General features: G+C 41.6%; 1 protein-coding gene across 3 annotated transcripts; it reads left to right on the forward strand.

Moving 5' to 3' along the window:
• Positions 1–1,115: 1,115 nt before the first annotated feature.
• ZNF268 (zinc finger protein 268) lies at positions 1,116–23,621 on the forward strand. Of its 3 annotated transcripts, none has more exons than XM_032271363.1 (6): positions 1,117–1,557; positions 1,716–1,796; positions 9,616–9,816; positions 12,986–13,112; positions 13,402–13,497; positions 20,608–23,621. In XM_032271363.1, exons 2-6 carry the CDS (start codon positions 1,764–1,766, stop codon positions 22,992–22,994), a joined length of 2,844 nt encoding a protein of 947 aa, XP_032127254.1. In that variant the 5' UTR covers positions 1,117–1,557; positions 1,716–1,763; the 3' UTR covers positions 22,995–23,621. The 3 variants fall into 3 exon arrangements, with proteins under 3 accessions (XP_032127256.1, XP_032127254.1, XP_032127255.1); XM_032271364.1 differs by having other exon boundaries at positions 1,117–1,341; XM_032271365.1 differs by lacking the exon at positions 9,616–9,816 and having other exon boundaries at positions 1,116–1,796.
• Positions 23,622–25,153: the final 1,532 nt, after the last annotated feature.

Raw genomic sequence — 25,153 nt, forward strand, 5'->3', positions numbered from 1 at the left:
CAACATGGCGAAACCCCATCTCTACTAAAAATGCAAAGATTAGCCAAGTGTGGTGGTAGGTGCCTGTAATCCCAGCTACTCAGGAGGCTGAGGCAGGGAAATCGCTTGAACCTGGGTGGCGGAGGTCGCAGTGAGCCCAGATCCCACCAGCGCACTTCAGCCTGGGCAACGGAGTAAGACTCCGTCTCAAAAAAATAAAATAAATTGCCCTACCTGGCCAGGTGCAGTGGCTCATGCCTGTAATCCTAGCACTTTGGGAGGCCAAGGCAGGCAGATCACTTGAGTGCTGGAGTTCAAGACCAGCCTGGGAAACATGATGAAACCCAGTCTTTACAAAAAATACAAAAATTAGCCAGATGGTGTATGCCTGTGGTCCCAGCTACTTGGAAGGCTTGGATTGCTTGAGCCCAGGTGGTAAAGGTAAAGGTTGCAGTCAGCTAAGCTTGTGCCCCTGCAATTCAGCTTGGGCAATAGAGTCAGATCCTGTCTTGATGATGATGATGATGATAATAATAAAGTGCCCATTAAAAGTAATGGCAAAAGCCGCAATTACTTTTGCACCAACCTAATAACTTTTTCTGTATAATGAAATGTGTTGACATTTGGAAGTTCTGCGAAACTCGGTGAACCAATATTTTTCAACTGGCCAATGCATGATGTTACGAAATCATGTGTGATAAAAGAATCCATTCAAAGTGCAATGTAGACCAACGTATTTTATGTAATAGAGTAGAAAAAGTTCTCCTATATGGTTTCAGATTGTACACTAACAAAAGTATCCCTTGTTTGACTTGTATCTTTACATACTTTAACAAAAACAACATATGCAACAGATTATAGAAGCAAATATGAGAATTCAGCTTTCTAGTAAGTCAGAAAAGAAACAAAAACAAAGCCACTCCTTAATAAATTTTTTCTTTTGTAAAATATATTTAATTTTCATTAAAATATTATTTATGTTAACATGTAATGGCAATTTTACGAATCCTTGTGTTATTAACGTGTAAAGCAAAATAGTATTTTTACCATTTCAGTAACGCAGGGAGTAGAACACTTGTAACCTAATTTACAACCCTCTCACCGTCGAGCCATTGGTGTCAAGTATTTTAATTCTTTTTATTGTTTGAAACCTGCAAGTGCCTGAGTTCAGGGACTGTGCCAGGAGAGCCTGAGCTTCCGGGTCACCTTAGCACGCCCCCTCCCGCTGGCCCTTGAGCAGAACCCTGCAGCGTGGGAGTAACTCCTCGCAGAGGCCTCTGGGAGTTATAGTTTTCGCCTTCGACTCTCAATGACGCAATTCCTGTGCGACACCTTAACGGCTTCCATTGCTCGGCGCCGGCGGTGAGAGCCTTGTTCCGCGGATGGCGTTCGTCACCCATTGTGGTCACCCGGTCACCTGAGACTGGAGTGGCCGCGAGCCCTCTGGCTGCTATCCTGCTGCCCATTCAGGGTTTGGAGGAGCCGGAGGTGCGGAATTCCTCCAGTTTCAACGCGGCGGGACGGGACAGAACTCATCTCTCCTGCTTCAGACCTGGGACGGTGGCGTGACCCTAACCTGTGTGTTGGTGGCGGGTGGAGATTTTGAATCCCGTAGCTGTGGGAGGGAAGGAGTCTCGGCTCCAAGGATGGCAGGCAGCCCTGGTGCCTCGGACCCTCCCGCTCTGGGTTTGGGGACTGCAGGGAGACCGCCTTCTTCACCGTGCTGTCTCTCCTAGCCTCCCTCGCGATCTGTCACCTCCTGTCACACGAAACTGACCCCAGGGATGGCCACCAGGGTCCGGACAGCTTCTATCTGGGTGAGTAGGAGTTTTCTCTCATTCTTGAAAAGCTCTCCCTGAATGCCAGCGTGTACCCACTTTATCTCTTCCGGAGTCTGAATTTGCCCGGAGCTTTCTCGTCCTGCCGCTGTTCTAGGTAGCTGGATTCGTTTAGAGCATGTTAGGCTTTCCAGAAATGCTTCTTGTCATCAGACTTCCTGTTTTCCTCCTTTCATCAGTCTCTTTTTTTGACAACTTTGTACCCTGAACTTTGAGTTAAACAAGGGGTACTCACACATCTTTCAGTTTTTTCAGTCTGCATTTACTGAGTGTCTCCTGTGTCTGGGATCTTTGAATCTTATTTTGGAAATTACAAACATTTTTATTCACTTGCTCAACATCTTTGTTTATTGTATTTTGTTTGCTAGACCCTGGGACAGGTGCTAAAAATGCAAAGATAGGTTGCTCATCATCCCTGTCTTGAAGAACAGTGGTCTGTTTGGGATGGTGGACAAGAAAAACACAATGACAAGTTAATGCATGCCCTGGAAGCAGGCTGTGGAAGTATACGGGGGCATACAGAAATGGGTCAGTTTTGGAAGTAAGGATACCCTCTAACTTCCAAATGCTTCAATGATTAAGAGATTCTTAAACTTAGGTTTGAAAGATGACAAACCTAAAGTAGGCAAAGGATGAAAACCAGCCTAGGAAAAAGAAGTAACGTGTGCACATTTGAGAGGCTTGAATTGATCTCACAGTGAACTTTGGGCACTTTAGGGTTGCTGAAATGGAGAGTTTAATGCTGATAGTAGAGGTGTATATTAAAAAACGAGGCTAGAGCCATAAGCCTAAGATCATCGAGGGCTTTGAGGACTCCATTAGAAACCTGGATTTTATCATATAGGGCAGGCAGTCCCCAACCCCCTGGCTTCAGACTGGTACCGGTCTGTGGCCTGTTAGGAACTGGACTGCATGGCAGGAGGTGAGTGGCAGGTTAGTGAGCATTACTGCCTGAGCTCTGCCTCCTATCAGAGGCTGCATTAGATTCTCATCGCAAAAACCCTATTGTGAACTGTGCATGTGAAAGATCTAGGTTGTGTCCTCCTTCTGGGACTCTGACTAATGCCTGATGATCTGAGGTGGAACAATTTTATCCAGAAGCCATTGCCGCCCCCCCCTCACCCCGCAACTCCCCGTCCATGGAAAAATTGTCTTCCACAAAACTGGTCCCTGGTTGGAGACCACTGATACAGGGGAAGGAGTCTACTTATTGAAGTGTTTTCACAAAGGATTTGGGGGTAGAACAATCTACAGTCTAGCAGGTAAGAGAATACAAGGGTTTAAGTAAGTTAGTGGTTTTGAGAAAGGAGAGGAGGCGCCAGATACAGTGGCTCATGCCTGTAATCCTAGCACTTTGGGAGGCCGAGGCAGGCTGAACATCTGAGGTCAGGAGTTTGAGACCAGCCTGGCCAACATGGCAAAACCCTTTCTCTACTAAAAATACAAAAAATTACCGGGGTATGGTGGCGCATGCCTGTAATCGCAGCTACTTGGGAGGCTGAGACAGGAGAATCACTTGAACTCTGGAGGCGGAGGTTGCAGTGAGCCAGGATTGTGCCACTGCACTCCAGCCTGGGCAACAGAGCAAGACTCCATCTTGGGGAGAAACAAAGGAGAAAGGAGAGGAGGAGGTAAAGAGGCAGAAGCATAACTAGTTGGGTGCAGTGATAAGAGAGAGGCAGAAAAGCCAGGGATGACAACTGGAGTTCTGCTCTTAGGGCCTGGGTTGGGAGTGTCACCATTTGCTGAGTAAGGGAAGACTATCAGAACTGTGTTTGGTAGAGGTGGGTAGATTTCAGTTTTATATAAATTGTATCCTCTAGGTAGAGGTTGCTAGTGGGGAAATGGGCAGGCATGTTTCTCAAGAAAAAGACCTGGATAGGGTTGCACAAATTAGATGTGGCCAAAGTAGCTCAGGGAGAATGTGTACCGCAAGAAGAGAACTGAGGACAGAGGTCAGGGAAATGACAAGAGAAGCAGGGGAAGAGGTGTTGGAGACGGAGATGGAACCCAAGAACAGTGAGAGAAAACAGGGGAGAGACAAGTAATTCACAGTTAAGGAAACAAATGCTCGTCAAGTGACGTGTGAGGGAGATCAAGTAACACTAGATCGTGGTCTTAGTACTGCTGTAATAAAGTATCACAGACTGGGTAACTTAGAACAGATACTACTTTCTTACAATTTTGGAGGCTAAGAAGTTGAAGATCAAGGTGCTGGCAGATTTGGTATCTGATGAGGGCTGCTCTCTGCTTTCAAGGTAGCACTTTCTTGCTGTATCCTTACGTGGTGCAAGGGAGAAAAAAGGGAAGAATGCTGTGTCCTCACATGGCCAAAGAGATGGAAGGGCCAGGCAGCTCTCTGAAACCTCTTTTAAGAGGATATTAATCCCATTTGTGAAGGAAAGCCCTCATGACTTATTCACTATTTAAAGGCCCACCTCTTTTTTTTTTTTTTTTTTTTAACAGAGTCTCACGGTGTCGCTCAGGCTGGAGTGCAGCTAGGATTACAGTTGCATACCACCACGCCCAGCCAATTGGACCAACCTCTTAATACCACCACAATGGGGGTTAAGTTTCAATATGAATTTTGGACAGATGCAACCATTCAAACCATAGCAGTCATAAAAACCTAAATTGAATTTAGTAGTGATGGGCCAGACATGGTGGCTCATGCCTGTAATCCCAACACTTTGGGAGGCTGAGTTGGGTGGATCCCCTGAGGTCAGGAGTTTGAGACCAGCCTGGACAACATGGCAAAATCCTCCCTGGAAAATATAAAAACTAGCTAGGCATGTTGGTGGGCCCCTGTAATCCCAGCTACATGGGAGGCTGAGGCAGGAGAATCGCTTGAACCCAGTGAGCTGAGATCGCACCACTGTGCTCCAGCCTGGGTGACAGAGTGAGAATCTGGCTCAAAAAAAAAAAAAAAAAAAAGAATTTAGTGGTAATGGTAGTGGTGACTGTTGCTAGCAATCTTTCTACAGCAGAGTATGAATATATATGTGTGATAGGTAAGGGAGAAGGGTGAAGGGCTGGGATGGTGAGACCAGCAGTTGACAGCAGAAATGGGAATGAGGCAGTAGAAACAGTAGTATAGAGTTAAGCAAGGCGCTCTATTGTAATGGGAAGAGAATGGCAGTTTGAGGAAAATCCAGTAAGGTACCTTCATACAAAATCAATCTAAAAATCAATAGGCTTTTAATTTATAAGTAGTATCTATAAGTAAATTTTTCCATTTACAGTGGTAATATAGGAAATACAGAGGACTTATATAAAGAGAGTTTTCCAACTTCATTAATACTAGTCAGCATTTATAGAGTGCTTGTTATATTCCAGCCACATGTTTAAGCACTTTATAGATACTAACTTTAATCCTTACAGCAGCCTCATGAAGAAGGCACTGATGTTAAGCCCTACTTTGCAAATGAGGAAGTCATGACAGAAGTGATTTGCCAAGATCACACAGCACATAAGTAGCAGAAGAAAGACAGAATTAAATCCAAGACAACCAGGCTCCAAACTCTTGAGTTCTTAATACTGCAGTATATACCCTCTCAAGATAAAGATCACCCTAATAAATACAAATCATACCCCTTGGTTTTTGAAGTATTCATTTATTTATTCATTCGTCTGATGATTAATTTAGCACCTACTATGTGCTAGGCTTCCTTCTAGGTGCCAGCTTGTGATGGTGAATGAGACCGATGGAATCCATGCTCTTGGAAGGGAGACAGATGCCAAATAAATGTTGAAGAAACTACTCACAAGTAAAAAGAAAACATCAGAGTTTTGTAACAGAATTAAAGTTGGTTAATGTGAAAGAATGAGTGAGGGCTACTTATAGCTTGGGTGCTCAGGGAAGGACCCCACTAAGAAAGTGACATCTGAGCTAAGTCTGAGTTACAGTAGCAAGCCAGCCTTGGGAAGAGCAGGTAGAAAAGCATCCAGGATGGGAACAGCCAGGGCCAAGGCCATGAGGCAGGAGAAGTTTGGTGCCTTTGTAACCTGGAAGGAAGCCCTTTGTGGCTGGGCGTAGGGAGTGAGAGAGAGGAGAGCAGATGAACATAGATGGCCAGAGGCCACATCAGGCTAGGAAACCATGGGGTTGGGGAGTGGATGTGGTGCTGAGAAGGGGAGCAACATGATCTGTTTAGGATTTCCAAAGACCCTTCTGAGTGCTGAGTAGAGAACAGGTTGTAGGTGGGCAAGGGTAGACACAGGAAGAGCTGGGAAACGAGATTGATTAGATCACTGCAGTGCTTCAGACAAGAGATAGCAAGGATTTTGTCTATGGTGGTAGAAATGGAGACTGGTCAGAGTTGAGGGATGTTTGAAGGTAGAGTCCTCTTTTCTTTTTTTTTCTTTTTTAAAATTCTGTCTTGATCGAGTTATAAGAGTCCTCTTTTCTAAGAAACAGTATATGCTTTTCATCTTACTGATTGTCATTTTGTAGCATGGTTGATTTTCATTACGTATTCCTGGGGTTTTTGTTTTGTTTTGCTTTCTTTTGCCATTTCTTTCCTTTTTTTTTTTTTTTAATTGCATTTTAGGTTTTGGGGTACATGTGAAGAACATGTAAGATTGTTGCATAGGTACCCACATGAAAGTGTGATTTGCTGCCTTCCTTGCTCAGTGTCTACTATGTATGAGGTTCTGTGCTGAATCTTTTATTAGGTATTACTACCTTAAACCCTCACAGTAGCCCCAGGTGGTGAATCCTATTATTCCCCTTTGATGGGTAAGGATGCTGAGGCCCAGAAATGGGTAGTTGAAAGCCCAGGTGGCACCCCTGGTGAATGTAGAGCCAGGACTTGAACCCAGACAGTCTGGCTCTACATGCATTTTTCTGGCCTGTGCACTGTATTTAGTCTCTGTATGTAGGTTGAAGATTTCTCAAGAGTCAGAGATTCTAGGATCCTAGACCCTGAAATGTAGAGTGAAATGTAGAGTGGGTAGAGTGTGACAGTGTACAGAGAGACAGCTCCGAGAGAGAAGCTGTTGGTCTCCAGGGAATTATCTAAATGTCCATTAACGGATGAGTGATGAAACATGATGGAATACTATTCAGCAACAAAAGGAACAAACTATCGATACATGCTATGACAAGCATAAATCTTGAAAGCATTATGTGAAGTGAAAAAAGCCAGCCACAAAAGACTAGATATTATATGATCCCATTTATATGGGAAACACATGCATATACATATACTTGCAATCCCCCTTCTTTTTTTACACAAAAGCTAGCTTTCTGTGTGTACCATTTTTCCCTTGTCTTTATCACTAATAGTATATATTGATCATTATATTGTACCAATACTGGTACGTAGAGATTGTTGGCTACCTTTATAGTGGCTGTATCGATGTCCCGTAGTGTTTTCAACCAGTTCAATAGTCATAGATATTTGGGTTATAAAAATGCCTCTGTGAACAGACTTTTCATAAGTCATTTCATTTACTGTTTCTTTTTCTAATTTTTTATTCCGTTTTCTTTTAGGCTTTTCCCACTTTTTACCTGGGCTGCCTAGGCCCTTGGTGCTTTTTTGTGTCCCTCCTCATGTAATTTTCATTTCTGAATTTTTTTCCTAATTTATTTGTCCCAGTATTTTTCAGCTCACATTTTTCAGTTGTCTAAGCATCTACTTTCTAGGCTCTTTTATTTTTTATATATCCTTTCGAAATTTTGTTTTCTAATTTCTTTTACTGTATTTTAAAATATGACGTTACAGTTTTTGTGTGGTCAGATATTTTGGATATGCTTTTATTGTCTGTTGGAGCCCCATTTGGTTCTTTTTCCTTCATAATAATGTAGTGTGGGTAAGCCCGCTGCCCTCCCAAACCGGCCTATTAAGACGCCGTTTGCTTTGTGGCAGGAAGTCCCTGTTTGGAGGCTAGGACGAGTCAGGACAAGCCAGGACATCTTTCTGGAGCTTCGCTGTGTGAGGGCTCTGCCTCTGTTTTTATCATGAAGGGCCAAAACATGACCTGAACTCTTGGTGCTAAGCCTTGTCAGGAAGCCATTTCTTTTCTGCTTCTTACCTTGCATTTCCTGAATTTAAACGTGCCTTCTTTTCTAATGTGTTTCTCTCACATGTATGTGATATATTTGGTTTTTGTTGTTGTGTTTGTGATGGCATCTCACTCTATCACCCAGGCTGCAGTGCAGTGGTGTGATCTTGGCTCACAGCAACCTCCACTTTCCAGGTTCAAGTGATTCTCGCACCTCAGCCTCCCTGGTAACTGGGATTACAGGTGTGCCACCACACCTGGCTAGTTTTTGTAGTTTTAGTAGAGATGGGGTTTCACATATTGGCCAGGCTGGTCTGGAACTCCTGACCTCAGGTGATCCCCCCACCTCAGCCTCTCAAAATGCTGGGATTACAGGCATGACCTTCCATGCCCAGCATGATGTATTTTGTTGTTAAATAATTTTTGTAATAAGCTTTCTCTGAATCCTTCCCTCTTACTGTCTAAACCTTCTCTCTTGCCTCCCTCTTACTCACAGCCTTCTCTGTTTTCTTCTGTCTGGCCTTTCTCTCTCCTCTTACTCTCACTGTGAGTTCCCTCTCTCTGCCTGAGTCTTTTTTCTGTCTTCTGTTGCTGTTCAATTTGGTCTGTGTCTCTGACAGCTTTCCCTCAGAGTAAGAATCTGTGCTTCTGGAAGGAACTATATGCCCATTAGTTCTCAGATTTTCTTTAGATGGCCACAGCACTGTTTGGTCACTTAGTGACTTTAGGAATATTTTTTTACAGCCATCTGCAGCTCTGATGCTGAGAGGAATTCAGCCTGTTGTTTCTTGCTTGCTCAGTGCTGGCTCATGCCTGTAACCCCAGTACTTTGGGAGGCTAAGGTGGTGGGATCACCTGAGGCCAGGAGTTCAAGAATAGCCTGGGCAACATAGCAAGACTCCATCTCTACCAAAAAAAAAAAAAAAAAAAAGTGAGCTAGGCATGGTGTTGCTCACCTGTAGTCCCAGCTACTCAGGAGGCTGAGGTAGAAGGATCACTTGAGCATGGGTGGTCGAGGCTGCAGTAAGCTGTGATCACCACTCAGCCTGGGTGACAGACTGAGACCCTGTCTCCAAAAAAAGAAAAATGTTTCTTGATTGCTTAGATTCCACCAGGAGGAGGGTACTCTCCTCCTAGGGATACGTGTTTATTGGTGACTTTGGAGATCTTACAGCAAAGTGACCCATCAGAATCTCCCCTCAGCTCCCACTCCTTTACTACTTTTGCAGTTGGTCACATCTGCCCATATCGTGTGACCCTGTTACCTAGTTTGTTTTTGTTTTTATATTATTAATATCATGGTTTTAAAAAATTCTTTTACTGTTTTGTTAAGTCTCTTTTGTTTTGATTAGGAGTAAGCAAGACTCAGAGAGGTGAAGTGAGTTGTTCACAGATATCTAGGTGGTGAAAGAGAAACTTGGATTGAAATGGTGTTTCATTCAGAAATCTCATACTGAAGTATAGTCACCTAAAACTGGGACTTGTTTACTCCCTAGCACTTAGCATCATTTTCTCATTTAAGTGGCTGCCCAGAAGTTGTGTAAATATTTAGTGAATCTCAGGTGTGGTCACTGCACCTTCAGGGGTCTGGGGGCCCGTGCAGAATCTGTGGGTGGAATTGGATTCCCTGTGTGCATTTTGTCTCACCTTTGCCCTGTAGTGGCACTGTGCACAGTCTACAGAACATGCAGTCCAGCCTCTGTGTGAGCATGATTCGCCAGCCTAAGAAGACCAAGATTGGGATCCAAAGGAAATTACACTGGCTAAAGGAAATTTGCCCTTGAGTCCACAGGTCCCACCTCTCCAAGAACGAAACAGTTCATGGGATAGGATCAGAAAGCTCCAAGATCAGGAATCCATCTTGGGCCAAGGGACTCCTAATCTGCAACGTCTCCCTGGAACACCTGGGCAGAAGCAGAAGAGTCACAGGACAGAGAAAGTTCTAGAGTGTCTATTTATTTCCCAAGAGCAGCCCCAAATCACCAAGTCCTGGGTAAGCTTCTCATTTGTTTATTCCTGGTGTTTTCTTTATTATTTTTCTATTTCGGTGTGGAGAGGGATGGAGATCCTTAGGTCAAAGGGTTAATTTAAATTAATCACTCCTCAGTTCAGTTGAAGAACGCCACCCCCCGCTTTTGTGTGTGTGTGTGTGTGTGAGACAGGGTCTTGCTCTGTCCCCCAGACTGGGGTGCAGTGTTAAAATCATAACTCACTGCAGCTTCAAACTCCCAGGCTCAAGTGATCCTCCTACCTCAGCCTCTTGAGTAGCTGGGACAGCAGGCAAGTGCCACCACGCCTGGCTATGTTTTTTATTTTTTGTAGAGAGGAGGTCTCGCTATGTTGCTCAGGCTGGTCATCAACTCCTAAGCTCAAGCAGTCCTCCTGCCTCAGCCTCCCGAGTTGCTGAGATTACAGTCATAAGCCACTGTGCCTGGCCCATGGTCCTTTTATCATCACTGGTTCATGTAAGGTCCTTGTCTACCTCTATTTATATATTCTCTTATTTCCTCATAATTTCCATCTCCTTCCCCATCCCCAAAAAGTTATTTTGTGTTTTATGTGTATCCTTTAAAAAAAAAAAAAAGAAAGTATGTTTACAAAGTATGCATTGTTCCGGAAGCTTGTTAGAAATGCAGAATATCAGAGTTCATCTCAATGCCGTTAGTACCAGACTCTTTGTTTTAACAAGACTCTGATTCATGCACATTAAAGTTTAAAACAAACGTAATATGAAGTCTATATTCAAATTCTTACCTGGGATGCTTCTTTTACCACCAATATTGGCTTGCTTTTTTACTCTCTTAATGCTTACTTTTGATGAAGATATTTCTAACTTTTACTGACTCTGGGTTACAAATTTTTTTTCTTTTATTGCTAATGATTTTTGTGTCCTATTTTTTTTTCTTTTTCCAAATCTCACCTTGAATTGTATTTTGTGTCCTATTTAAGAAATCTTTTTCTTATCCTAAGCTCATAAAGATTTTTTTCGTTATTACTTTATTACTTTACCTTTCACTTTTAGATTTACAGTACATTGGGGATTGAGTTCAAATTCATGAACACAAGGTCTCCCATTATTTAGATCTTTGATTTTTAAAAATCAGTGTTTATATTGAGCATAGAGATCCTACACAGATATTTTAGATTTATATGTAAGTTCTGTTTTGTTGTTGCTGTTGTAAAGAGTATCAGTTTCTTAATTTCTTCTTTTTTTTTTTTTTTTTTAGATGGAGTCTTGCTCTGTCACCCAGGCTGGAGTGCAGTGGCACAATCTTGGCTCACTGCAGCCTCCGCTTCCTGAGTCAAGCAATTCTCCTGCCTCAGCCTCCTGAGTAGCTGGGACTATGGGTGTGTACCACCACACCCAGCTAATTTTTGTATTTTTAGTAGAGAAGGGGTTTCACCATGTTTGCCAGGCTCGTTTCAAACTCCTGATCTCAAGTGGTCCACCTACCTCAGCCTCTTAAAGTGCTGGGATTACAGGTGTGAGCCATGGCACCCAGCCAATTAATTTCAAAATCAAATGACTTATTGCTGTTGTATAGGCATATAGCCAACTTTTATGTATTGAGCCTGTATCCTGTGACCTTGCTACATTCACTAGTTAATTCTAGGAACTTTCTTAGATTTTTTGGTATTTTCTTCATAAACAATTGTGTCATGTTAATCTTTTCGTTGGCACCCTCAGTTTCCTTCTTACTCTCTCTATAATAAAGGACACTTTTATTTATTTATTTCCAATCTGTATGCTGTTAACTACAAATTTTATGCCTTTTTTTTTTTTTTTTTTTTTTTTTTTTTGAGACGGAGTCTTGCTCTGTCACCAGGCTGGAGTGCAGTGGCACAATCTTGGCTCACTGCAAACTCCGCCTCCTGGTTTCAAGCTATTCCCCTGCCTCAGCCTCCCAAGTAGCTAGGACTACAGGCATGCGCCACCACACCCAGCTAATTTTTGTACTTTTAGTAGAGACAGGGTTTGACCATGTTAACCAGGATGGTCTCAATCTCTTGACCTCATGATCCACCTGCCTTGGCCTCCCAATATTTCTTTAATAGATGTAGAATTATCAGTTAAGTTTATCTGTTCTTGAATGAGTTTGGTAATTTATGTCTTCCAAGGAATGTACCCTTTTCATCTAACTTATCAAATTTGAGAGCATAGAGGAGTATTTTCATATTTGTGAGCTCAGTAATGATAACTTCTTTTCATATCTGATATTTGTCATGTGTGTCTTCTTGTTCTTGCTTTGACATAAGTTTTCAGTACCTAGGGCGTGGTTGCTGGATTATATGGTAAGACTGTTTAGATTTATAAGAAGCTGCCAAACTGTCTTCTGAAGTGACTTTTCATTCCCACCAGCAGTGAATATGAGTTTCTATTGCTCCACATTCTCTCCAGCATTTGGTGGTCAGTTTTTTGGATTTTATCTATTCTAATAGGTGTGTAGTGGTGTCTTATTTTTGTCTGGATTTGCAATTCCCTAATGACACATGGTATTAAACATGCTTTATATGCTCATTTACCACCTGTGTATGTTCATGATTAGGTCTTTTGTCCCACAGAGCAGCTGCTACTTAGAGCAGTTACCTTTTTAGTCCACAAAGTTTTAATGTGTCTTCTCTTCTGGGTACCTGTATACCCTTTCACAGAATCCACCTGACACTGTCAAACAGCATTGCTTACTTCTTCCTTTGTGTCCACATTGTAATCTGTGTTCTTTTATTCTAGCTTCTTTGACTTCCAGTTGCATTTGCATATGTAGCTTTCCTTCCATCTGCAGTGCTGAATACTTCTTGGGGGCAGGACTCTTATTTCACTCATTTTTATATTCCTGGCACCAAGAGGTCAGTAACTGTATTGCAGATATAGAGTGATCAGTTGAACTTGTTTGCCTGACTGTCCTGCCTTTAGTACTGAAGGTCCAATGTCTGAGAACCCTTGTATAGATGGTTTCTAGGATAGATGAAAACTTTAAAAAGAGGTTATCCTAGTTGTCAAATGTTGAATGAAAGATGACTGATTTAATGCACATTGATGGATGTTTTCAATACAATTTTTGTTTTCTCACAAAGTTTAATGTAAATAATGCACATCCTAAGCAGCTATTTTTCCACAAACCTAGTAAAATAACTTGAGATTGGATGACAATATTGTATTTCAGGGACCATTGTCATTCATGGATGTGTTTGTGGATTTTACCTGGGAGGAGTGGGAGCTGCTAGACCCAGCTCAGAAGTGCCTGTACAGGAGTGTGATGTTGGAGAACTATAGCAACCTGGTATCCCTAGGTAAGTGCTGCCTCCCTGAGCAGGAGTGTGCTCAATCTCCAGGCTTTTCTCCTTGGTTGCTGAAAACTGGAGGCCTTCTGTAAAATACTTAGTGATTTTGGACTTAGATTTTAAGGCCAGATTTTCTTAGTTCCCCATTGGGCAGTATGCAAGTTGAATGGTCTTTACTTTGCTAAATTGCAAAAAGGCAGCTTCATCATGCTACCTCCAAACCAAATCTTCCCCATTCTTCAGAATCCCGGAATGCCAAGCTGTTTGTTCCAGGTTGTCTGTGATTTTCTATTTATAGGGTATCAACACACCAAACCTGACATCATCTTCAAGTTGGAACAAGGAGAAGAGCTGTGTATGGTACCAGCCCCAATTCCAAATCAGTGCTGTCCAAGTGAGTGATGGAGACAAATATTTTCCTCTTTATTCAGAATTAGCATAAATTCTAATGTGATGTGCTCCTCGTTTGTTCTTTCCCTCACATATACGCATGCACTCTTATTTATTTATTTTTTTTTTAATTTTGAAACAGAATCTTGCCCTGTTGCCCAGGCTGGAGTGCAGTGGTGCAATCTTAGCTTACTGCAACCTCTGCCTCCTGAGTTCAAGCAGTTCTGTGTCAGCCTCCTGAGTAGCTGGGAACAGTTGTGTGCTACCACATTCAGCTAATTTTTGTATTTTTAGTAGAGACGGGGTTTTGCCATGTTGGGCAGGCTAGTCTCAAACTCCTGACCTCAGGTGATCTGCCTGCCTCAGCCTCCCAAAGCTGGGATTACAGGCGTCAGCCACCATGCCCGGCCTTACCATGTACTCTGTTTTATGTTTTTTTTAGACAGAGTCTCACACTGTCACCCAGGCTGGAGTACAGTGGTTTGATCTCTGCTCACTGCAACCTCCGTCTTCCAGATTCAAGCAATTCTTCTGCCTCAGCCTCCCGAGTAGCTGGGACTACAGACGCATGCCACCACGCCCAGCTAATTTTTGTATTTTTAGTAGAGACAGGTGACTCACTTCACCATGTGAGTCAGGCTGGTCTTGGGCTCCTGACCTTGTGATCCACCTGCTTCAGCCTCCCAAAGTGCTGGGATTTCAGGCAGGAGCCACCGCATGGTGCCTGGCACCATGTACTTTTAATCGTATTGTTGGCATCTTTATTTTCCCCCTTACTCTGTCTTGGTGATAGACTCATTTCATTACGCATTTTAGCAAGCCTTTCCTCTTTCCCTCACTTCATGTGACTTTTATGCCCCTTCTCTTTTCTTTCCGTATTTTGAAAATTACATTTAAATTTCTTTTGTCTTTTTTTTTTTTTTTTTGAGACAGAGTTTTGCTTTGTTACCAGGAGCCAGGCTGGAGTGCAATGGTGCGATCTTGGCTCACTGCAATCTCCGCCTCCCGGATGCAATCAGCTCTCCTGCCTCAGTGTCCCAAGTAGCTGGGACTACAGGTGCATGCCACCACACCCAGCTAATTTTTGTATTTTTAGTAGAGATGGGTTTCACCATGTTGGCCAGGATGGTCTCGATTTCTTAACCTCATGATCTGCCCGCCTCTGCCACACAAAGTGCTGGGATTACAGGTGTGAGCCACTGCGCCCGGCCCTACATTTAAATTTCTTACACATAAAGTCAACAACCACAGTCTCATCTTCCTTCTTTCTGAAACCTGTTAGTAGATGCTACCCCTTTTGTGCTTCTCTATGCTAATGGCTTTAACATTATCACTCTGGACCTTCTGAGCACATTCCTTTGTCATTTGTTAGTGTCGATGACCCTGTAGTGACCCGAATTGATCCTGCTCTTGTGCTGCATGACCAAGCACTTTTTCCCTTCATGTTCTACTGGGCTTCTCTTGCTTTTTTGAATCCAAGAGGTCTTTATTCTTCATTTCCTTCATATAGTGTAACTTTTAAGACATATATTAGCCGAGTGTGGTGGTGTGCACCTTTAGTCCCAGCTCCTTGGGCAGCTGAGGCAGGAGGATTGCTTGAGCCCAGGAATTTGATGCTGCGGTGAACTATTGTGCCACTACACTCCGGCCTAGGGGACAGTGAGACGTCATTTCCAAACAAAAAGACTTCTGAGTCCATTTGCGTTGCTATAATAAAATACTACAGACTGATGCAATAAAGCCCAGAAATTTATTTCTCACAGTTTTGGAGGCTGGGAAGTCCAAAGCCAAGGTGCTAGCAGGTTTGGTGTCTGGTGAGGGCCTGGTCTGTTCTCCAAGATGATGCCTTGTTGCTGCATCCTCTGGAGGTGAGGAACACTGTGGAACAGAAAGAGGGGCAAAAAAGGCCTAAGATGGTTCCCTCAAGCCCTTTTAGAAGCTGCTAATCCATTCATGAGGACATGACTTGATTGCCTCCTCTTAACGCCACCACAATGGGGATTAAGTTTCAACATGAGTTTTAGAGGGGACGTATTCAAACCTTAACAACTTCCATTCTGAAAATGTAAATTCTTTTTTTGCTCTACTGGTAATTGATAGCCACATTGATCTTTTATCTGCCCTTTGGTCCTGGTTTTGATTGATTCACTGGCATCTTCCTTGTGCCACTCCCTGGCCTCATTTTCAGAAACTAGAATCATCTCTTCCACTGCTCTGTAGCCACCTTCTTACCACCTTCTTTTCATCCTTCTTCTCTTTGTTTATCCTACTGTTCTTTTGATTTTAAGGTTTTTCTTTTTCCTAACACTGGGGAAAGTCAGCTTGAATTTCCTTTCTGTGCCAGGCTCCCTTACTAGTTTTGGTACAGTCTTAGCATTTTGGTCCTTTAAAAAGAGGTCTTTTAAAGCCCTCATCTTCTCAATTCCCACTCAAAATAAGGCCAGTATTATCATGTCTGGATTGTTGTACTTAGCTAACTTTATTCATTTTACTCTTTTTATACAAATTCATCTTCAGTGTTACTGTCAGACATGTTCCCCCATTCTATTACTAGCATGACAGCGTAAATCGGCAGTTAGTCCTTGTATTACTTGGATTGCTTCAGCTGCAGTTGTTGGTCAATCTCAGACCAACTAATTGAAGCAGAAGTGATTAATTACTACACATCACAAGAAGTCCTGAAGTGGGGCAGCTCCAGTATCAACGAAGGGATTGACTCACTCAATCACCAAGGGCCCATATAGGTATGTTGGCATTTTCGTTAGGCTCTCTACCCTAATGGTCCTCAGATGGCTACTGCATTTCATCTTTCTAGATGCCTGTGGATATACCAGTGGCCAAGGAAATAAAAAGGGCTGTTTCTTCACATACGACTCTGTCAAACAGGGAAACTCATCCAAGGAAGTCCCAAGCAGACTGATCATGTTCAACAGGCTAAATTTTTGTCACATGCCCGTCTGAGGAAGGCTCTGGAAAAGGAAATGGGACTATCTCTGCTGGCTCAGATAAATTATGCTTTACTTTTAGAAGCGGGGCTGGGGATGGAAATGGGTCCCCACTTCCCTGACTGAAGCACATCACCTTAAGGATGGGGGTAGAAAAAAATCAGGTTACTGCCAGCCAGGAACAGGGCAGAAGAACCACTGGGCAAGCAGCACTGTCTGCCTTCACTTTCCGTGGCCAGGCAGCACCCGTCACACCCATCTTCCCAGCCATCAGTCTTCAAATATTTGCTGCAACCAATATGTTTATTCTTGTGCTACATTAATGCAAGTATAGGATCCTGTTCTCATTCAGACCTGGGAGTAGTTCTTTATAGTCTGTAGACCTATAATTAAAGATAAATTAAACACATCTAGCCATCCAAATGTAGAGGGATAAGACAAGCATTGGGTCCCCCAGTTCCAGAAGGACAGCAGCAGTGAACACCACATGGTAGCTACTGATTTTGTCAGGATTTCTTTCCGTGGCAGTGAAATAAGCTACCTGGTGAAGCTTTGTTTCTCCAGGCCTAATCCTTTTCCATTATCATCTGTGACTAAACTCAATATGGTCACTGGGGAGACTGCTACTGTCTGAGTCCATTTGTGTTGCCAAGTTGAGAGCATGACTTAATCGCCTCCTCTGCCACCAAAATGGGGATTAAGTTTCCCCATGAGTTTTAGAGGGGACACATTCAAACCTTAACAGCTTCCATTCTGCTTTTCTGTAGCTTCAGAATCTCAATTCTCTTGGTGTATATTTGGGTTCCCAGTGATTTCCTTTGGACCACAGCCAGGAATCATATTTAATATGGTCTTGAATCATCTTTAAATGCTATTCAAGCTTAAGAATTCCTGGGCCGGGTGCAGTGGCTCATATCTGTGATCCCAGCACTTTGGGAGGCCAAGGTGGGAGGATCACTTGAGGCCAGGAGCTTAAGACCAGCTTTGGCAACATAGAGAGACCCCATCTCTACAAAAATTTTTTAAAATTAGCTGGGCATGATGGCTTTTGCCAGTAGTCCCAGCTACTTGGGATGCTGAGGTGGGAGGATCACTTGAGTCTAGGAGGTTGAGGATATATTGAGCGATGACTGTACCCCTGCACTCGAATCTGGGTGACAGAGAGGGACCCCTTCTCTTAAAAAAAAAAAGCCATCTCTCATGGGGAGAAATGCCAGATATAGGTGAAGGGGAGGAAAGCAGAAAATCATGCTGCCATGTGTGTACCTGTGCAACAATCTTGCATGTTCTTCACATGTACACCAAAACCTAAAATGCAATTTTAAAAAAAGGTAAAATAAATAAATAACTTGAAAAATAAAAAAGCCGCCAGGCACGGTGGCTCACGCCTGTAATCCCAGCACTTTGGGAGGCCGAGGTGGGCGGATCACAAGGTCAAGGGACCGAGACCATCTTGGCCAACATGGTGAAACCCCATCTCTACTAAAAATACAAAAATTAGCTGGGTGTAGTGGCATGTGCCTGTGGTCCCAGCTACTTGGGAGGCTGAGGTGGAAGAATCACTTGAACCCAGGAGGCAGAGGTTGCAGTGAGCCGAGATTGCGCCACTGCACTCCAGCCTGGCGACAGAGCAAGACTCTCTCCAAAAGAAGCCTGTCTTTTAGTTACTGGGTTTGGTATTCCCTGATTTTTTGAATTCTTTGAACTCTACCTTGAGGTGTCAAGCATAGTCTTATTTTTGCCATTATTGTTACAAAGAGCATGCTCTGGAGAAGATACATTAGATTTCAAATGATGAATGCAGAGATACAGGAACTAAGCAAAGAGAAGGATGGGTGTGGTACCAGCAACAGAAGGAAGGGAAGGAAAGAGTATAGGATTCGATAGTAAGGGCGGTCTCAGTATCCATCCTTACTGTCAAATCCTATACAAGGATTGCAAGTCTACAGAAAAAAAAACAGTGACAGACAAACACAGGAGCAAATCTGATTCTAGGTCACAGAGTAATTACTCACTGGCCTATTATCATTTGTTGGGGACAGTTTTTACAATAGGACCGTTTGGTAGTATCACTCCCTGTCAAGCCATTGTGAAGGCTGAAAGTGCTCATTTGTATCTGTCAGTGCATTAATGAAAGATACTGCCCTAGTGGGGAATTAAAATTTGGGGAAATATAATTTGATGGTTGCATACAAAATGAATAAGATGGATCAGATTTTTTTTTCTTTTTTCTTTTTTTGAGACGGAGTCTTAAACTCTTGCCTGGGCTGGAGTGTAATGGCGTGATCTCAGCTCACTGCAACCTCTGCCTCCTGGGTTCACGTGATTCCCCTGCCTCAGCCTCCCGAGTAGCTGGGATTATAGGTGCACACCACCACACCTGGCTAATTTTTTTGCATTGTTTAGTAGAGATGGAGTTTCATTTTCTTGGCCAGACTGGTCTCGAATTCCTGACCTTGTGATTCGCGCGCCTTGGCCTCCCAAAGTGCTGGGATTACAGGCTTGAGCCACCGTGCCCGGCTGATGGATCAGATTTAATAGGAAAACTACCTGCAGTTTTTCACAGTAAACCTGGAGTGAGATGTTAAGATCCTGTGATCTGCTGTCTCTGAGCCTGACTTGCTGCTGCTTTCTTTTAATATCCTTTTCTTTCATTAACCTGGTTAGTATGTTATTTTGGGGCATCTGTTTTCTACTCAACCTCCAGATATTTCCTGTTGTGACAAGACTTCATCCTTTGTCTTATTTCCTATCTATTTTGTATCTTTCACTTTGCATTTTTGTGTTCAGACAGCTTTTGACTATCCTGTGCACTCTCTTTCCAATGCCTGCTAAAGACAACACCATCAGTCTCTTTTTAACTCTTGTGGCAGTTGCCTCCATATTTCTAAATAACCAGCTTATTCTGCTACACCTTGGCTTTCTCCCTTAATGACTACTTGGTATAGAAAGGTGATTTACTTCCTTCACTCTCTTCCCTCCATACCTTCCCACCATATACATACTCCTAATGTAGGCATGTCTCTTGCCATGTTCCCATGCCTCCATCATTCTGATATATTAATTTGATATTTTTGGTTAGATTTGTTTTCAGTTTATATGTTGGTTCTGACTGTTAATTTCTGTTTGCAGGTAAATCATGCAAGTATACAACGATTAATTTTTGTTTATAAATTTGTATTTTTTCTGTAAATTTTTTGCTTGTTTAATTTTGTTATCATTAATGTTTTCATCATATATTTAACTCTAGATGTTCCTTTCAGGGTCTGAGTATTTTTGGCTGGTAATCTCAGCCAAATTATTAATTGTATTCCTTTTATCTTCTTGGTGATATTGACTGCTAAGTTTTTCTGGCTTGCTTCAGAGTAGCCTAGTTTTTCTTAAGGCCTGCTGTGTAATTTTTATCCCAGGACCTCCTTTTAAATTTCATTTTCTGTATCCCCTGTCATTTCTTTTCTTGGAGCAACTCAAGAGAGCTTCCTGGGAAAAGGTACATGTGTGATATAAACATTGAGACTTGTGCATCTGTAAGTGTTTTGACTTTGTTCCTCATTGCTTTTTTTTCTTTCCTCTGGTTTTCCTAATGAGAAGTCTAATGCCATTCTAATTTTTGTTACATTGTAGGAAGCTTGTTTTTGTTTTTGTTTTGATTTATCTGAATGCTTTTAAGAACTGCTTCTTGTCCTGTTAAGGAATGATGTTCCTTCAGTTTATTTTTATCTATGTCTAGGTATTGAGATGTTATTCCCAGGAGGACTAGGAAGTAATCTGCAGTGTTCTATAGAAATCTGCCATTTCTCTAGAAGTTGGCACAGTGTTTGGCACATAGTATGTACTTAATAATTATTTTTTGAATAAATCTAATGTTCATAGATCCCTTATGACATCTTTATATTATGTTCATTGTTCTTTGTGCCTATTTTGCCTTTTTTATCCAATTTGCAAAACTTTTAAACTTCTTATCAGTTTACCATGCCTATCTTCAGTTTGGTGTTTATTTGTTTCAGTGCCTAGTAGTCTGAGTGTTTTTACACCTGAGAATTTATCTATATTCAGATCTGATACCTGAAACTAAAAAACCTCATGATATGGCATTTCATAGGCAACTTTCTACTATAACACAATCACGTTATTATTTATAACATATGACTAATTGTTCTCATTTCTAGACAAAGTCTGGAAAATTGATGATCTTATGGAATGGCATCAGGAAAATCAAGGCAAGCTGAGAAGTATGGCTAAAAGCTTTGAATGCACTGCATTTGGAAAACTATGTCTTCTTAGTACAAGTTATCTTTCGAGACAAAAACCTCATACGTGTGGCACACATGGAAAGAATTTGAAATATATAGATTTCACTAGTAATTATGCTCGAAAGAATCCTAACAGGATTCAGGTACATGGGGAATCATTCCTCCATTCTAAACATGAGCAAACTATTATTGGAATAAAATACTGTGAAAGTAATCAATCTGGAAAAACTGTCAATAAGAAATCACAACTTACGTTACAGCAAATGTATATGGGAGAAAAACTCTTTGGATGCAGCTATTGTGAGAAAGCCTTCAGCAGCAAGTCATACCTTGTAGTGCATCAGAGAACTCATGCAGAAGAGAAACCCTATGGGTGCAACGAATGTGGGAAAGACTTCAGTAGTAAATCATACCTCTTTGTACATCAGAGAATTCATACAGGAGAGAAACTACATGAATGCAGTGAATGTGGAAAAAAATTCAGTTTCAATTCAGAACTTGTTATACATCGGAGAATTCACACAGGTGAGAATCCCTATGAGTGCTATGAATGTGGTAAAGTCTTCAGTAGGAAAGACCAGCTTGTTTCACACCAGAAAACTCATTCAGGACAGAAACCGTATGTGTGTAATGAATGTGGAAAAGCTTTTGGTTTAAAATCACAGCTCATTATACATGAAAGAATTCATACAGGAGAGAAACCATATGAATGCAGCGAATGTCAGAAAGCCTTTAATACAAAGTCAAACCTTATGGTACATCAGAGAATGCATACAGGGGAGAAACCCTATGTTTGTAGTGATTGTGGAAAAGCCTTTACATTCAGTTCACAGCTCATTGTACATCGGGGGATTCACACAGGAGTAAAGCCCTATGGGTGTATTCAGTGTGGGAAGGCATTCAGTTTGAAATCACAGCTCATTGTACATCAGAGAAGTCACACAGGAATGAAACCTTATGTATGCAATGAATGTGGCAAAGCCTTCAGGAGCAAGTCATACCTTATTATACATCTAAGAACTCACACAGGAGAAAAACTCCATGAATGCAATGATTGTGGAAAAGCCTTTAGTTTTAAGTCACAGCTCATTATACATCAGAGGATTCATACAGGAGAGAACCCCTATGAATGCCATGAATGTGGGAAAGTCTTCAGTCGGAAATACCAGCTTATTTCACACCAGAGAACTCATGCAGGGGAGAAGCCTTATGAATGCATTGAATGTGGAAAAGCTTTTGGTTTAAAATCACAGCTTATTATACACCAGAGAACTCATACAGGGGAGAAACCATTTGAATGTAGTGAGTGTCAGAAAGCCTTTAATACAAAGTCAAACCTGATTGTACATCAGAGAACTCATACAGGAGAAAAACCCTACAGTTGTAATGAATGTGCAAAAGCCTTTACGTTCAAGTCACAACTCATTGTACATCAAGGAGTGCACACTGGAGTAAAACCCTATGGATGCAGTCAGTGTGAAAAAAACTTTAGTTTGAAGTCCCAGCTCATTGTACATCAGAGAAGTCACACAGGAGTAAAACCATATGGATGCAGTGAGTGTGGGAAAGCCTTCAGGAGCAAGTCATACCTTATTATACATATGCGAACTCATACAGGAGAGAAACCACATGAGTGCAGTGAATGCGGGAAATCCTTTAGTTTCAATTCACAACTCATTGTGCATCAGAGAATTCACACAGGAGAAAATCCCTATGAATGCAGTGAATGTGGGAAAGCCTTTAATAGGAAAGACCAGCTGATTTCACATCAACGAACTCATGCAGGGGAAAAGCCTTACGGGTGCAGTGAATGTGGGAAAGCTTTTAGCAGCAAGTCATACCTCATTATACACATGAGAACTCATTCAGGTGAGAAACCATATGAATGTAATGAATGTGGGAAAGCCTTCATTTGGAAGTCACTACTCATTGTACATGAGCGAACTCATGCAGTGGTGAACCCTTATAAATGTAGTCAGTGTGAGAAGTCCTTCAGTGGGAAATTACGGCTTCTTGTACACCAGAGAATGCACACAAGAGAGAAACCATATGAATGCAATGAATGTGGAAAAGCCTTCATTAGGAATTCTCAGCTCACTGTGCATCAGAGAACTCATTCAGGAGAGAAACCCTATGGGTGCAATGAATGTGGGAAAACATTCTCTCAAAAATCAATTCTCAGTGCACATCAGAGAACACATACAGGAGAGAAGCCCTGTAAGTGCACTGAATGTGGGAAAGCCTTTTGTTGGAAGTCACAGCTGATTATGCATCAGAGAACTCATATAAATGACAAACATTGATGATAGTATGAAACTCTGAAAAGTGAATTCACAAGAGATACCAACAAAAGCATATATAAAGAGAAACTCTATAAGTGGAGTCATCTTGTTATCCTCCAGAAAACTCATACTGAATAGAAACTTTGTGAATACACTGCATATGGAAAGGCATCCACAGAAAGCTGTTCTTTACATGAAAAAAGATAGTAGAAAATACACAGGAAAACTATGAATTTAACTCCTCTGAAAATCTTCAGCAGCAAATCATCTTTTTTTAAAAAAAGTTCATACAGGTGAGGAACCATGTTAAATGAATGTTGTAAAGTTGTTTTATTAATATAAGATTCACAAAGAGGAAACTTCATAAACCAAAGAAATACAGAATAGTCTTCTTTGAAGTTCATAGTATACAGGCTTTTAGTGAAAGAAATTATTGAGCTAATGAATGGCAGAATTAACAAAATTACAAACATTTTACATATCGGAAGCTTATACCTTGAAGGAACCATGTTATAAAGGAAGTTTTAAATCTAGAAATGACAAATCCCTGGGGGAGAAAAATATATATATATAGGAATGAACACCTATGAATATATCAAGCCACAGCTGGACTGTTAAACTCACTTTGTATCAGAAGCTTCATTCTAAGAAAAAAAAAATTTCCTTTAGGAATCTTTTTTTTTTTTTTGAGATGGAGTCTCGCTCTGTCACCAGGCTGGAGTTCAGTGGTGCAGTCTTGGTTCACTGCAGCCTCTGCCTCTGGGGTTCAAGTGATTCTCCTGGCTCAGCCTCCCAAGTTGCTGGGACTACAGGCGCATGCCACCATGCCCAGCTACTTTTTGTATTTTTAGTAGAGACAGCATTTCACCATGTTTGCTAGGATGGTCTTGATCTCTTGACCTTGTGATCTGCCTGCTTTGGCCTCCCTAAGTGCTGGGATTATAGGTGTGAGCCACTAGGAATCATTTTAAGAGAAATTATGTTCCAGTTGTTCCAGAATTTCAGGAAGAGATTCAAGAAAATTCTTATAAATAATAAGATACAGATTATTTCAATGTACGAATGAATCCAGTAATGAGGTTAACAATAAGAAATACATCCCAGAGCTTACAGGGATAATTAGATATCTTCCTATGTGTACTACATAATATGATTTTTGCAGTTTGGCACTTTACTTGTGAATGCCATTTGTGAGACAGAAGTAAATACAATATCATCTTACAGAGATTTCTGCTCTGCATTACCAACATTGTTTTTTTGTGTCTTATCAAATGCAACTTGTTACTAGGATAATATGGTTCATTAAGAATGCATTTCCACATCGCAGACATTTTCTTGTGTTGTCTTCTACTTTTTGGAAGCAGTCTTGGCAGCAACCTCTTTATCGTAATCAATATAGTGCACATTTTATGTGTTTGTGTAGCCTGGAATCTTCTGCCTTCACTGGTGAGAACATCTTGATTTCCTTTTAGAGACACATTCCCTCACAGTGTATGCAGTCATGATGGAACCATGATTCAAGATGCCCTGCCAAGGACTTGGCATGATCATTGTGGTCTGCTGAGACTCAACTGTACATTGTTAATGGATTTTTCAAGTACAGAAAAGCAAAATGAGCTTTTGTTCTATGGTAGCATCTTGATGTAATAAGTAGCTATTTCAATAGAGGTTCCCAGAACAGCTTTTGTTACTGTCATTTTCTTAACCTTGTTCACTTGTCCTTTAATTTGAACTACTGAGTGTGCTTTTAATACATTCCTTGTTTGATTGCATTAGCCATTGTGTGTATTGCATACAGCTTACTAAATCAGACTGCTTCAGAAATGGGGGCTAGAGAGAGCTTGCAAGGATATGTGGACATTTGGAAATGGTTGTTTCCCAAGACAGGATGGAAGTCTTTCAAGTTTCCATTTATATTCCATGGGAGGAACTTGGCCCATGCTATGAGGTCATGAAACTTACTGTTGGCATCATATACTCACTGAGCCTCTAGGGAAATGGATAAGTTTTTATTGAAAAGTTTCAAACAATTCTGGAGTGTGGTCAAGAGGGGACTGCTTTTGATGCCCATCTATAACATGGAGAATAATGATCTTAAAACCTAAATTTAAGATAATGTGTCATCAGTGATGCTGCTTAAAATATTTGTGTGTAGCTACAGAGTCACAGTGGTGATAAAT

This window comes from Sapajus apella, unplaced genomic scaffold (assembly GCF_009761245.1).
Source record: "Sapajus apella isolate SASKATOON/1434 unplaced genomic scaffold, GSC_monkey_1.0 scaffold230, whole genome shotgun sequence".
Classification (NCBI taxonomy): domain Eukaryota; kingdom Metazoa; phylum Chordata; class Mammalia; order Primates; family Cebidae; genus Sapajus; species Sapajus apella.

Bases quoted from the DNA above. Each gene is read 5' to 3' on its own strand.
- ZNF268 (XM_032271363.1), top strand. From the start codon at position 1,764: ATGGCCACCAGGGTCCGGACAGCTTCTATCTGG. The intron at 1,797-9,615 runs GTGAGTAGGAGT...TTGAGTCCACAG, and splicing joins TCCGGACAGCTTCTATCTGG to GTCCCACCTCTCCAAGAACG. The intron at 9,817-12,985 runs GTAAGCTTCTCA...ATTGTATTTCAG, and splicing joins CCCAAATCACCAAGTCCTGG to GGACCATTGTCATTCATGGA.